The sequence below is a fragment of the Vidua macroura genome, chromosome 18 (assembly GCF_024509145.1).
Source record: "Vidua macroura isolate BioBank_ID:100142 chromosome 18, ASM2450914v1, whole genome shotgun sequence".
NCBI classification, from domain to species: domain Eukaryota; kingdom Metazoa; phylum Chordata; class Aves; order Passeriformes; family Viduidae; genus Vidua; species Vidua macroura.
In genome coordinates this window covers 7,947,087-7,961,701 of record NC_071588.1, presented here as the reverse complement: position 1 = coordinate 7,961,701, position 14,615 = coordinate 7,947,087, and the positions used below count along the sequence as shown (strand labels likewise).

The 14,615-nt window shown below is 38.8% G+C and overlaps 1 protein-coding gene across 2 annotated transcripts in view; it reads left to right on the top strand.

Annotated features, from left to right (window-relative positions):
• LOC128816342 (septin-2) overlaps nucleotides 1-12,371 on the top strand; it is a 35,480-nt gene extending 23,109 nt beyond the window's left edge. The window contains exons 12-13 of one of the 2 annotated variants that reach the window (XM_053993892.1): nucleotides 4,868-4,961; nucleotides 11,572-12,371. In XM_053993892.1, coding sequence (XP_053849867.1) covers nucleotides 4,868-4,936 — 69 coding nt within the window. In that variant the 3' untranslated portion in view covers nucleotides 4,937-4,961; nucleotides 11,572-12,371. Of the gene's footprint in view, nucleotides 1-4,867; nucleotides 4,962-11,568 lie in introns of both variants that reach the window. The other variant, XM_053993893.1, reaches the window with a different exon arrangement.
• Nucleotides 12,372-14,615: the final 2,244 nt, after the last annotated feature.

Sequence of the window (14,615 nt, the reverse complement as noted above, 5' to 3'; positions counted from 1 at the left end):
AATGTGTCTTTTATATAACATGGCTTAAAGGGATGAAATTTTGAATTTCTCAGGGGACAGTCTTTGAAAGTTTCCTCTGGGGCTAATCATCTCTGAATAATTGCTGCTGAAGTTGTGGGGGATTAGGTTAGAACTTGAAAAAACAAATACATTTTTAACTTCTGCATTCTATTGTTCCAAAGAGATCAAGAGGCTTTGCTGAATCTTCTGTAGATAAGCTGGTATGAAGTCCCTTCATCTCCAAATCATCCCTAAGGTTCAGACTGGGAAAAATCTGTGGAGGAAAGAGGCACAGAGGAAATGGGCTTGCATTCCATGGCCTTCACAGAGAAAACAAATATCCATTTCCCCTCCTGTTCTGCATTCCCATCAGTAACGGTGCTTGATGTTCTATTTACAGTTTTGTGAGGTTTATATAACCTTGGAAGGAATGAATGCTTGAACTAGTGCCAGGATCATCTTTATCAAGGCATCACTTTTGCTAAATGGTCTTTTATTATGCCAAAGGATGTGGTCCCAGTTCAGCCAATTTGTGATTGCTAATCTGTCATTTTGGATTTATTGCTTAGTCTTGTTGTGCTTTTTCTCATTTGCAAGTGATGACCTGTTTTTTTAGAGCTGGAAAATGAAAATAGGCATGAAGATATTCTTGTTCCTTACTGTAAATATGATGCAGAAGAGATTATTTTGATGTTGTAGTGTAAGTGGGCACAAACTTAGTTTGTAGTTTTGTCCCATATTTTTCCTACTCTGAAGATATCTTGTCAATAAAAACCTGTGAAGGTTTTAACAGGTAGTACTTCCAGAAAAATGTTAGGGCTGTGATTACATGAAAACAGCAAGGAATAAACTCCTCTGGGTTTCTCTAGTGAGCTACCCTGAGACTTTGGGCAAATCTTTCCACACTTCTGTTTTCAGTGGAGTTGGTCAGCAGTGGGCTGTATATAGCAGAATGAACACAACGTTGAACTTGTTTACTCTCTGTCCTTCCACTTTCTGAACATGTGTAACCCTTGGCAGATGAGATAAAGAGCCCTGGGTTAGTGTGGGAGTCAGGAGGGGGAGCAGCAGTGGGGCTGCCAGGCTGGGGGCCAGCAGCGGCCCTGTGGGGAGTGAGGATGGGAGCGATGTGTGCAGGTAACTGCCTGCTGCTGCTGGGGTTTGGGAAAGCATTGTCTTCAGAGATAAGGGGCAAACTTCCATGGGAAGAGACAGCATGACTGCTGATGAAGACCTGCAGACCTGAGGGAAATAAAAACAGGTCTAAAGTTTAATTTTTTTAATGGGATGTTACTGCCCAGTACAGGGGGCAGAATGCTTCAGCCTTGCCCTGTGAAGTGTTAGCAATGGGAATCTCTGAGGAATTATACTGCAAAAGTTTGGTGCCTTTTTTTTTTTGCTTTTTTTTTTTTTCTTTGAACAATTGCTTTTTTTTGTTTGTTTCTTTTTAGCTGTTTTTTGAAGGAACAGTTCCTTCACTGTTTTGAAGGAGCAGTGCATGCACAGCTCAGTGGCTGTGGCCTGAGTGACTTCTGCTCTTGGTGAACGTGTCCTATGGAAGACATTTATCTTAATGGTAGCCCCATTTCCAAATTATCAGGAATATTTTTCCTGTCTTCAGTTAACAAAATTATTTGCGTTCTTTGGTATTGGAAGTATTTTTAATCAAAAGAACTCTTACGGGAGCATTCACTAGAAAATCCAATGTCTGCAGTTTTCCATCTTCCCTGTTCTTGCAGCATCTTCACTTATGCCTTTCTTATGTAAAAGCATGGGCAGGAATAATCAGACTTGGTAGAGGGGAAACATATCAGTGGGAAGTAAATACTGTTAATTTCTTAATATTTCTCCTCCTGTGATACCTGCATATTGGTCACTGAGAAGCTGCTCATGCTGTTTAAACAGGAATTGCGTCTGTTGGTATTATATGGAAATCTGTAGGTACAGCAGAGTGGTGTGTCTGTGGTTTCTGTTAAGGGTGTGGAGGCTATTAACCAGATGTATGGTTCACTTTTAACTCTGTAACCTTAGCTCTCATTTTAAATGTTTGTTTCCTTTCTGATTTGCTGCAGTAGTTACATGATCGTTTGAACTAAATTGTAGATCTGACATAAGTAAACTAAGGGGCATTTATACCAAGGTTATGTTTATTCTTTTGCCTTTTGTTTTCTGAGAATTCACAGGAATTATTTGTTTTAACAGATTTCCAAACATTGTTTCCTAGCTTCCTTCCACTCATGATGTGCATTGGCCCTATGCTGTCATGTTGTAGCATCCATTCTTTAGGGGATGAACACAAATATATCAGTGCTGCTCTTGCAAGTGAGAGGACTCTCTGCTGAGCAAGATCACAGTCATCTTCTGCTCTTGTTGCTTGCAGTCCCCAACAGCAAAGGGAGTGTAGATGTTGACATGACATCAATTTAAGTCTTTGGTGTGATTCTTTTATATTCTCCTTTATTAAGAGCAGAGTTTTTTTTGTCTATTCAGTAGGTCCAGTAAGGTGACCATGAGCTGGTTTTGTTTGTAGTGTAATGTGGAGGAACAGCTCTTGTGTCCTGTTCTCTACTCGAAGAGGAATTTTTGAAGAGACTGGCATGGTTACCATTTGAGCACAATAGAGCTTGAGTCCCTTTTTTTAATTTTCAAACAATGTGTCTCATTTTTTTACAGACCTTGTGTCTGAAAGGTTTTCTACTGAATTATTCTAAACTAGCTTCAGAAATTTGCCATTCTTTGCCTAATGGAAAAGACTGAGGCTTCACCAGTAGGTCTCAAAAACACCACATGAGGATGGAAAAGGAAAATCTTTTACACTCTTAATGTTAGAGCAGAGTAGGTTTCCTTGGGCTTTTGTGCTACCTTATCTTTGTGTCATATGCAGCATCTGATTTATTTTGTGCTATGGGCATATTTTTATCAGTTAAAGTTAAGAAAATGCAATTCTCAATTCTGTATTTAAGTCTTAAAATATAATGTTGGCTATTAGCAGAATTCTGCATTTGAGCAATCACCATAATATGTGTGCAGCAGTATCTCCCCCTGTGATTACTGAATGGTTTCTATTTTGGGAACGTTTCATGGCTCAGCTTGGAGTGCTCTTGGGAAAGCTCAAGTAGGAGAGCTTACAAAAAGCTACTTTTATTCTGATGGTAGATCTGCAGTGAGGAAGTTCAAAAGACCAGGTGTCTTACATATTTACAAGTTGATCTTTGAAGCTTTTCTTTTTTCTTGGATCATGAAATCAATGCAGCACACATTTGGGGAACTTTCTTCCTCTTTTTCCTCCTTCCTGCAACATTATGCCATCTTCTTAATCAGAAGCTTTTTGTTTTAAGTACTGAGCAGAAAGATGCAGATGGGTTTATAATAATCCTCACAGACTTAGCTGTATTTCATGCTGTTCCTGTGTGAATCTCCTTTTGTCAGAGGGCATCTCTGCAGCAGTCACAGGAACCTGAATTAGCCTCTCCTGAACCCTGTGCTGCTGCAGCAAGAGGATAAGTACATAAGCCAGCGAGTTTTAAGCAAGCTCTGGTACTTCTGGCTGTGCTGCAGTCTTTTTTACTCTTTAGTTATTCTTCTGTTTCTTACTCTTTCCTTAATCTGTATCTAAGTGCAGGCAAGAAAAAGTGATATAGGCACCTGCAATTAGTTTTTCTTGTTCTGTGATGTTTCTTTCAGTTTGTTGGATTTTTTTTAAACAAAACAGAACAACAGCTCAACACCACATATATTCTAGCATTTGTCTCAGGTTCTTTTGTATTGAACCTGGTGGAGTAACAAGTATCACAAGAGTTAATGTGGTTTACTGGATGAAAATAGAGTATAATTGTTTAGATAGAGTTTTTCTCAGTTAGTTTCCCCCATGAAAATAAATGAAAGCACTTCTCTACATAAATAAAAAAAAGAGAAATTGCTATACAAGCCTCAGATTTTTACATGATCTCTGGTTTGAGGTGGACTCATAGGTTATAGAGTGTGCATGGAAATAGCAGCCCATTTCCTTCCCACTTTGTAAAATGGGGCTCTTGTAGTTCTGTATGTGGAGCTTCCCCACCTGCATTTGGAAGGAAGTACCCAGTCATTTGTAAAGCAAATTAGAGGTATTTGCATATATACTTTGAAAATCCATATTAGTGTTCTTTCTTCTGTCTTAGGAACATTTGTTCAGATTAATATTTTCTTTTTTTTAGGAAAAACAACCAGCAACAAAGCATTATATATAAGTGGCCTTTTATGAAATGGAAACCAGCTTTTAAGTGTTATAAGAAAACGCCTTAAGAAAACAGTTTTTTCCAGGAAAAGTAATTGTTTAGATGTAAAAAATATTGGTGCTTAATATGTTTAGTCTGACATTCCAAATTTTATAAACATCTTTCTAGTTCTCTTTTGAAATAGTTTTTAAATCTTGTTTTCATGTTTGGCTGTTACTGCTGCTAAAAATTTGCAGAGTTCTCTGATAGTCACAGGATGAGTGTTCCTACATGATCTGATGCTTTGAGCACCTCTATCAGAACAAAGCTGCTACACTCAGGTGTAGCTCTGTGCACACCTAAAGGACATGCTTTCCTTATTATGGGTTAAATGTTGATTCATAGGTCTGCAGCATAGCTGTTTCAAAAGATTTGGTTCTATTGCTTAATTTTCCTTATAAGTATTCTTGCAAATCTTTTGTGAAAGTTAGATGTACTGAACTGAAGAATATGAGATGGAGAAAAACAAAGTATTCAGTTATGTGAATTTTTGTGAAGGGGAAAATAGGATCTGTATTCTACCATGGGGAAAAAAAAAAGTTTTAAGGTTTCCTGGATTTTTGGGCTTCTCATGAAATTGTTGTGAGCACTGGGGTGTCTTTCTCTTCCAGCTGCGCCGCATGCAGGAGATGATTGCTCAGATGCAAGCCCAGATGAGGATGAAGCCTGGTGATGACTAAGGTGCTTAGCATCTGGATGTGTCAGGTATTGCTTTTCTGACTTGTTTTCACCTCTTACATAAGATTTTGGCAATGGTTATTGTTAATTTTGCACTTTGGCCTTGCATTTACTGTACTTAATAGGAAAAAGTGATGTCATGAGTAGACTAGAAAAGATATATGTCAGTGTTATCTCCCAGCTGTTTTTAAGACCTGTAAATCCTTCTCTTCAGTGCCTTACTTTTGGATCATCAGGCTTTGCTTCTGTTAGCACAAGCTGGTCAGAAAGTTAATTTGATATGTAAACAAAAGATAGAGTGTTTGGGGGTATGTGGGCTGCTGAGTTTTTAACAGTTTTCTCAAAGAGCCAGACAGAATTTTCTTCAGGTGTACTGCATACAGACTCCCTTGATATGTGTGATGTATTAGGGGAGATCAGAGTGAGTGAAGAAAAAAATTCCTGTAGCACATACTCATTCTTTCTTCTGGTAGATTTTTTCTTTTAAATGCAAGAACAAAAAATGGAAGGATATGAGAAGTCTTGTTGCTTAATACTTCAGTTTAATACTCTAGTTGTGATTGCTGGTCTTGTGGAATGTAAAGCTTGAATAAAATGGATTATATTATCCCTTATGACCTTGTGTCAGCTGCCAACATTCCAAGCCTAAAATAAGGAGATTTTTTTGTTGCCTTTATTTGAACCTTTAGTCTTCCTGTTTACATAAAAAGAAGAAAAAAATAATTAAGAAATAAACTTATTCACTGGATTCTCACTTAAGCAGAAGTTGATTGTTTTACTGGTATGAGCACTGTTACCTTTGAGTGAAGTACTTAAGGGGAAATAAGTAATTCAGTCCCAGGTTTCTTACTGTCACAGTTCCAACTGTTGCAGATGGAGGACTCTTCACATCATGTCTTCCAACTTCCATCCTAAGATATGTTTTCCCAGAGATGGTAATCTAAACATTGAGGATAATTTTGTGGCTGACCACACGGTGTTTGTGAAAGCAGTGTCTGACAGAAAGCTCTCATTCTCTGGCCAGGAGCTGGTCATTTTGCAGCCTGTTCAATATTGTTAATGACTATAGTCTGAATTGAAGGTTCCAAGTTTTCACTGTGACTTTGTTGTCATGTGGCCAAATTCTTACCACTTGTAGAAATGGTTATTTGGTGTAGGGAAGCTTTTTTAGTGTAAATTACTGTTACTGTTTTTTGCTAAGGAGCTCAGTTCTTTGTAGGAGTTAGAAATCATGTTTAATCACATGACACTTTCAAACTGATACTCAATAAGAAAAACACACCATAAATCTACCCCTGTCCACAGTTGTTGGCAGGGCGGAGGATGGCAAGGGGTACAATTATATTCAGATTTCTTTCCTCAGTTCCTAGGTGCTGCCTTTGCTGTGAAATCAGTATCTGAGGGCTGATGGGATGTAGTATTCTCACTAATGGTTAGCCAGAAATGGCCCCAGATCCTCTGTGTTTCACAGCTTCTGGCAATACTGGATATGGTCTTTATAAAAAGGAACTGGAGCATGGTTTGTCCCTAGCCCAATTTGCAGCCATGGCTACATAAGTAAACAGAGTTCTGAGCATGCTCATGTCTGTCCAAGGGAAATGTTCTTCTGTAGATACCTCACTCTGCTAATCTGGAGTGCAGCTTGGACCACTCTGTATGTTAAGCAGGAGATTTTGCAGATTTAACTGAGTGTTCCCAAGATCTTGTTGTGATTTGAACTAAATCTTGAGGTGAAGTTAATTGGGGTGAAATACTTGAGTATGGATGATTTTGAGAAGGATTTGAATGAGATCCTCTTACCTGGAGGTCCTGCTGTTACTTTGGAATTTGCTAAGCTACATTTCTGCAGCTGCTGTGAAAATCATGTTTAACAGATTGCTTTCAGGAAAGACTTTTGAACTGCTGGTTTTGTTACCCTTGAGAAAGAGAGTGAAAGATAGATTGATTTTTTTATTGCTATCCAGGATGCAGTCAGAACTGCAGATGCAGTCCTCCTAAACCAGGATGCTGCTGTATGATCCTGGTAGCATGTGGAAGGGAATCCTCATCCAGAGCTTAGCCTTAGGGAAGTTTCTCTCATGCATGTTAACTGATTTTGCAACTTAGGAGGAGTGACGAGTTCAACCTCCACCATTCCCATCAGATTTATTTGCTATATTTTATTGAAATCACTATTTCTAGAGAAACCAGGAAACTTGTAATTAACACAGTGGTTAACAGAGCCAAACTGCCAACAAATTTAAATGTAGTTTGTAGTAATCTTTTTGTTCTATCTCAGTTTATCTTGAACATCTCTTAGGTTCTAGTTTTACAAGAACTATAAAGGATCACTGAAAGCACAGTCTCTCCTCCCATTGCTCTTTTGCACCCTTTGTGCTGAGAAAAATATGTGAATTTATAAACAGAGAGTTTATGTAAAAATTAATATTTTCACTCTTATTTTGGATACTTATTTAATTTTTGTGTTTTCTTCAAAAGACTCTTAAAATATTTTCCCCTTCATAAAGCACAGTTTTCAGGTATTTTGGGAAAAGTGGGGTGTGGTATGGTATGAAGACCTTCATAGTTAAAAGCTGGAGAATAAACAGTAGGGGAATGAAAGGTGTTAATATCCAAATATGTGAAATACCCACTTCTGATTTCAGTTGTATTTTGGAGTGGGGAGGAGATTGCTGAATGCTTTGGGGTTTTCTAGGAGGAGCATTGCATAATGATTAAAAAGTGCTAAACTCAAATTCTTGCCAAAAAGACTGACAAGTCTGTGTTACCAGAAAGTGCTACACAGATGGGATGACTGGAAGATCTGGTTTGCCTGATCCCTTTTGAATAGGGCCATCTTTAAAGGTTTTGTGGCAAGAGCAAAGAGAGAGTTCACTTCAAGCAGTTTCCTTTACTTTCAAGGCTGGAGTAAGAGAAGAATAAGGGGAGTGACAAAGGCAAAAATTAGATGCAGGAAATACATTCAAAGTTTCCAAAGAGAACAGACAGATTTCTTGCTGTGGAGAAGTAGAATCCTGAAAGGGAATGAAGATGAATGCTGGTGGAGACTCAGTTAGAGGTAGGAAAGGAAGATGATTTTGGCACACTGGTCATTCCTGTTTCCAACTGCAGTTTCTGACAAAAGCCTGTGAGAACAGATTGTGGTGATTAAGATCTTTTGAGTGCAGCCCTGACAAAGGTGTGTTGACCTACACTTCTGTCTCTTTCCTCTAAACATTTAGTAGCTTCTGTATGCAACTAGTGCAGGTGGAGCAGGCAATGAGAGCACAGCTAGACACCAGAATATTCTTAGACTAAACAGTAACAATTTTTTTACCCTGACTTTTGATATACTCCCCTTGCTAATCTTTCTCGGCTTTGTTCTTTCTTGTAAAACACAAGACACTGCTATAAAGTGTAGGAATTTATTGGTTCTTATATTTGACAGTTCACATGAAGGATTGAAGAGAAAGATGGAAGGGTGGAATAAGGTAGCAAAACATAAATAAAACTAAAACATGTTTAGTTTTATTTGGTGCTCAAATATGAAATGCTTTTGAAATAAGCTTGCAGTAACTCCAATAACATATTTACTAGTTTCTGAACTTGTCCATCTCAGAGGAGCAATTATTATGAAAAGCTGGAATAATTGTACCAAGTGAAATGGTTATTGGTGGATGTTTCTTCCCTTTCCTTCTCTGCTTCTCAAAGTGTATCTCTTTGCAATCTGTTTTCCTCTTGTTATTCTTACAAATCTGATTTGTCTGTCTTCACTCAGTTTCAAGATCATACTGGGACAAATCAGTAACAGAAACCAGGCTGTGGAATGCTAATACAGCCATCTGGAAATGTAGTTATAGTTAGGGAGATATGTTCAGACAAAAAAGAAACCCAAGCATCTTGCACTTAAAATATCTGTAGGATGCTGAAAATTCTTTTAGTATAGCTTGTGATTTCCACAAGTATTTTAAAGCCTCCTGAGCCCATTAACTGGTTCTTGATAAGAACAGTGGTAAAGACACCAAACAGCTCCTTTTTTCTACCAATGAATTGACATCATTTAACAGAACAACACAAAGCACTGTCATAGCAACCAGCCTTTTAAAACGATGCTGCTGAATGCTGAATTGATCTGATGAGAAATGTCATTTGAGGAAGTAGAGATGATGTTGTAGGTTTTTGGCAGCTGAAATTGAGAGCCTAGGGAATGTGAAGCATGGGCAAATTTGTAGTATTTGTATCAACTGCCTGGCATTGCCAGTGGATGTTTCTCTGGCTAGAAACTAGACCAGGAGGGTGCTGTCAGTGTCCAGCTCTCCTCAGCTTTTCTGACTGTGGAGTTGTTCAGCAAGCCCTGCATTAATGGGCTGGCACAAGTTTTTCCACCTTTAGAGAATAGACTTCTATTGGAAATTGTATGGTAACATGGGGAACCTGGAAATGTGTCAGGGCCACTTTTTCCTAAAGAAACAAAGGAACATTTATGATAGTTTTGAAGCTTGGATCCTGGTATGTAGATGTGACTCTGTGGTTATCACGCCTATTTACATATTTAACTGGTGAGCATTGGTAATCAGTGTAAAGGCCGATTTTGTAACTTACTGTGAAGTTGGCTGATGATGTTTGCTGTGGGGAAGTCTGAGGTCTTGCTACAGAGTAGCAAAGGAAAGGGAACAAACTTGAAGCAGTGAAGTCAACAGAGGGTGACTGAAACACCAGAAAACGAAAATGTTTAGGGTGTGGTGATGAACTGAATCAAAACCTACAGAAGAGCAAGGGTGTCATTCAGGACTCCTCTGCTTTTTGGAAAGATGCCATTTCTCAAAGTTCTTGCTGATGATGGGGCACTCAAAGGGCTGTAGTTATCATAAAATGGGTGCTGTTTGAAGAAAAACAAGAGAGGTGAGTGAGGAAATGTAGCTGCTTATCAAGCAAATTTCTCTCATTTGGAGTTCAGAAGTGAACAGAGGTACCAAGTCACTCTGCATTGTAGTGGTGTTCTTGGAAGAGCTGAGGGGGAGACAAACCCATTTCCTTTACAAGGTGTTCAAAATCTTCACAAATACAGGATTCTGAGCTATGTGAGCACTGGATCAGGGTGCAGGTGTATGTGGTACTTGCTAGTTATGCTGCTTACTGAGAGAGTTTTGTTTTAATGGCACACTGGAGAAATATCCTCTTTGTTTAATGATGGTATGAACTCACGTTGCAGATGGAGGCATTTGTTAACTCTGTGTTGGTGAAATGAGCATGGGGGACTATAAGGTTGGTCTAGTAAAGCTGGAGGTCAGACTTGTCAAGAATAGTATTAACCTAATTGTGTCATAAAATATTGTTACAAGATGAGGAAAAAGGAGCAGTGAAATGAATCCACATTAAAAGTACACAAACATAACTTGCCCAAGTGTATTCTATAGCTTATAAGATGTGGGTATCATGTAGCTAATGCTGCTAACATCAATGCACAGCTGTGCTTAGAACCCAAGTCTTCATGTTTATTGGAAATTCCCGGCTTTTTGTGAGCCTGAAATGAGTTACAGTTTCTTCTTGAGGTATCTTCTGTAACAGATTAGAGTTGGGCAGGCAGTGGCAGAAACCAAGGTTCTCTTTCAAACTCAAAGTAGCAGTGTAGTACAACAGGTTGAGTTTGAATTTGAGTATTGAATTTGCTTAGCAATTTATGGACTCTGGCTTTAAAGCCTTATTGCTAGCTTGCTTGTTTTAGTTGTTATTAGAAGTGATGGGCTCCTTAAAACGAGAAGGAATTGTGTATTGAACAGAACTCCACAGCGAGAAGGGTGAAGAGCAAAGCAGGTTGCTCTTTATCCCCGCTGTAGTCTGGATGAGTGTTACAGTGTATTTTACAAGTAAGTTGGCACAATAGTGTTTTCTAGGATATTTCTATTTTCTCCATCCAGATGAGCATTTAGATTAAACTGACTTTTTCTGTAAGGAATGAGACTTTTGGGACTGGAGGATTTGAGGTGTATCCCCTGAGTTCCAAATCTGACACAACTTCTTAAGTAGGATCCAACTTTCAGGGGAAGCTGGGATTCTGCTTTCTTTGTAGCAGCCTTTTTGATTGGCAAGTAACTGTAGAAATATCCAAAACTGATAGTTATTTTTGAAATTACAGACCAATATCCTTTTTTTTTTTTTCAGCCACAGGAACACTGCTGTATGAATGCTTGAAAAAATGTCTGCTTTCCTGCTTTACCTTAATAGTGTCAGTGCATGATGTCAAGCTTGCTGCCTCCTGCTAGCCCTGTTTAGCTGAGTGGTTTGTTTCCCTCAGCAGCAATAATGCTTCACAGAACAGGCCAAGGTCGGTGTGTTGTGTGCAGGACTGTTGAGAGGAGCTGTAACGCTCTCCTTGTGTTCTTGCAGGCTGAGGGGGGGTATGGGTGCCTAAGAAACTATGTAGCTAAAAATAAGTTCTCATTTAGCAGCTCTTATTGGACATTTGTGATAAATATTTAGGATCAAACTGCTCAGCTGATCTAGTTGTAATACAGGTGCCTGTGCTGCAGGAGCTGAAACTCCCCATTCCCTGGATTATGCTGCTTTGCTTGGAGGGGCTCTGACTGCCCCCAGTGCTCTGACAGTGCCAAGAGTTTGTCCTTTCTAATGCTCTGTTTTCCACTTTTGTTCCCAGCAGCATACGGTTCTCTAAGTGGATGGGTGCTCTCTTTTCTTTGCCCGAGTGGTAACGTTCAAATGCAAAAGCTGGAAGCTGTAGACCAGGACCTGCGTTAAAACAAACACAAAGTCTGAAGATCATGTTGTAAAACTGCTTGTTTTATATAATCAATGTTATTCAACTTATAGTGTATGTTTTTTGATTCCTTTCGTAACACTGTCTTCATACTTACTCATGTGGTTTTATTATCCTTCCTATACCTTTTTATTCAGAAACTGCCAAGAGTACACTGTTTGGACTAGTCATTGTGGTGGGTTTAAGGAATTAATCATTTATCTGCTAGGTTGTTCTGAACAGTTTCGTGGTTAATACTAAGCCTTTGTGGCCTGTTTATGGTAAACGTATGTGTGTTTGCACAGTATTTTAACTTTCACCTGCCATTTTAGGTTATTATGTATCGTATCAGTTTTTCAGAACTTCCTCTGTGCTTTTGTTGCTTTTGAAGCTTCATCTCTGGTGATTTGCATTTGTGTGATGTATGAGAAAATGTACGAAACGCTGATGATTCACCAGTGATTGGAAAAAGCTGACTTTCCTAAATCGCCGTGCCTTAACACACCATAAACACTCCACACACCAACAGCTTGTGTGGATGCCTCTGGAGGTTTGGCTTCAGGTCTCAAGAATTGATGGCAAAAATTTGTCACAGGCATTTCTATCTGTCAGCTGAGCGATGGCATGTACTGATTTTTTATATATACCATAGCACTACTTTTCATTGAAGTTTTGTAATAAATTGTATGAATGTGGAAAACGTTGATTTTCTTTTTGGGGTGGTTTTTCCTGTTTTATTTCGCCTTTTCAAGCTAATGTATGAAATGCTGTAATGGCATTCTGCACAGTGCATATTCAAAAGAGTTTTGATGTTTACCCTGGGGTATGAAGGTGTTTTCTAAAATTTGTATACCTGCAAACTGCGTTGATTTCATTTCAAAACAACTTTAAAAGTGTTTTACCTGTAAGTTAGGTAGTAAAGCTTCACATCTATTTTTTTCCAAAGTTCATTAAGCACCTAGTGATGTCTTTAGGTGAGTGAATATCTTGGGAAATCTGATCACACACCTTACTTTATAAGTTCATGAATGTTGTTATTTCCTTTATGTCATTGCTGAGTTGCAGCTCTCTTCTGCATACTTTTGTAGTCTTGTGTGTTTTATATATGCACAAGTGTAAATTACTTTCCAAATATGGGATTGAGACACTTTGTCTTCTGTACTAAATTGGAGTGTGTTTCATGTAATGATTACCCCTAATTTTGCTGTCTAGCAATGAGTGTTTAATCAGGATAGGATTCGCAAATGATTGGTATTACTGGGATGCATGTTTGGCTTGCTTGGAGTTGAACTGCATAAAATGGACATTACATTGTTACTTCAGTGGCTGCTATAACAAAGTTGAAAGAAGAAATGGAGTGACAGATTTGCATTCACACAAATTTTCTACCATTTTTATGAAGATTTGAATTTAACCATGTCTGTCCAGAGGGCCAAGGTGAGAGATTTAATGGCAAGCTTTTTCTCATAATTCATTTGCTGTTATTTGCACATTTCTTGTTGTTTTTCTTCCAGGATTTTGCATCATATTTTGCACCCCTCTTAATTACGTGCTTGTCCGTTTGTTCTTGTGAAAGTCAGGACAGCCACACCCCTCCTGAGAAACACAGATTCAGTTGGAGACCTTAGTTACAAACTAGATTAGCTCTCTGAGAAAAGGTGGCATGAAAGCTTTGCCTTTCAAAGCCAGCTAGGACAATGGGGAAGCAGACTATCAAAAGCATCTAGTCTTTAATTTTATTAAAAACAGAGGAGTTTTTTCTCTCTCTTTAAAGCAAGGCACCTAAAGTCACTGTCACAGTTCTTGTGTAGAAAGCCTCAGTGAAAAGATTTTTACTTGGAGATACTGAGTAATGATTGATAGTCTGTACTTTCTTTGGGTTTGTGGATTCCAGATGGAGCATTTTGGCTCAAAATTTGAGATCTATTTTAATAATTGTCCAAGAAGGGCTTGTAGAGCTGCTGATTCCATATGTGTGTATTTTCCTTTCAATGTAGTTTTATTTTTTATGCTTTCTACCATTTCTTTGATGTTGACTGATGTTAGTTTTCAGTTACATTTGAACTTGGTTTTGTTAAAATACTTAGCAGCTGACTGGGGGAATAGATAGTTGTTAAGCCAAGTCTTTGTACTGTGTAGCTCTCTGGACAGAGGACACTGGCTAGAGCCTGTTTTCTGACTTTGCATTTCAACTCCCATAGGTGCTGGCAGTACCAGGGCCTTGGAAGACAAGTCCCTTTCTCTGAATTTCCTCCTGGCCTTCTCCAGATTGACGTTTTCCAGCACTGGGACAAAGTGCCCACATGTAACTTTTTTAATGACTGTTCAGCAGGATCAAAGAGTATTTTACTGCAGTTCTTTCAGTCTTCATTAGTTTTAAAACACTGTGGCAGACTATAAAACAACTCATGAAAGACTGATTGGCTCGTTGGTGCCTTTAATTGTGGTGCAGAGTCTCTGATGGTCTGGGGCTTTCTAGCATTTAAAACCAAGGAAATTTGCTGACAATTATCTGATTCATTTTTTTCTGATGCTTTGAATCAATGGCTAAAAGTGAGCTCAGGGTACGCTAATGTGGTTTTAAAAGGTATGTGCCTCGGATTGCCAGGCCTTGGAAGTGTCTCCTTGTTTTGTTATGAGGGATGTTTTGAATGAGAAGGTGGAAGAAATGCCAAGATAAATGCTGTGATGACTACAAGGATTTGAAAAGTTGATATTGTGGCATCAGTGTCATATTTGTTCCCAGGCAGGGCAGTGCCCTTCAGTTATGCAGCCAAACTTATCCTGTCCTGTATTTGGAAGAGTTTCAGGTCTGATAACTTGCCTCTCCTTGAAATGGGGAAGACATGACCCCTCCCTGCAGCTGTGGAAGTCAGGAGAAGGATCTGGGTGTCCTTAGTCTTCACATCCCATTCTCCTTTCTTCTCTGTTGTTGAGTTTTCTATGAG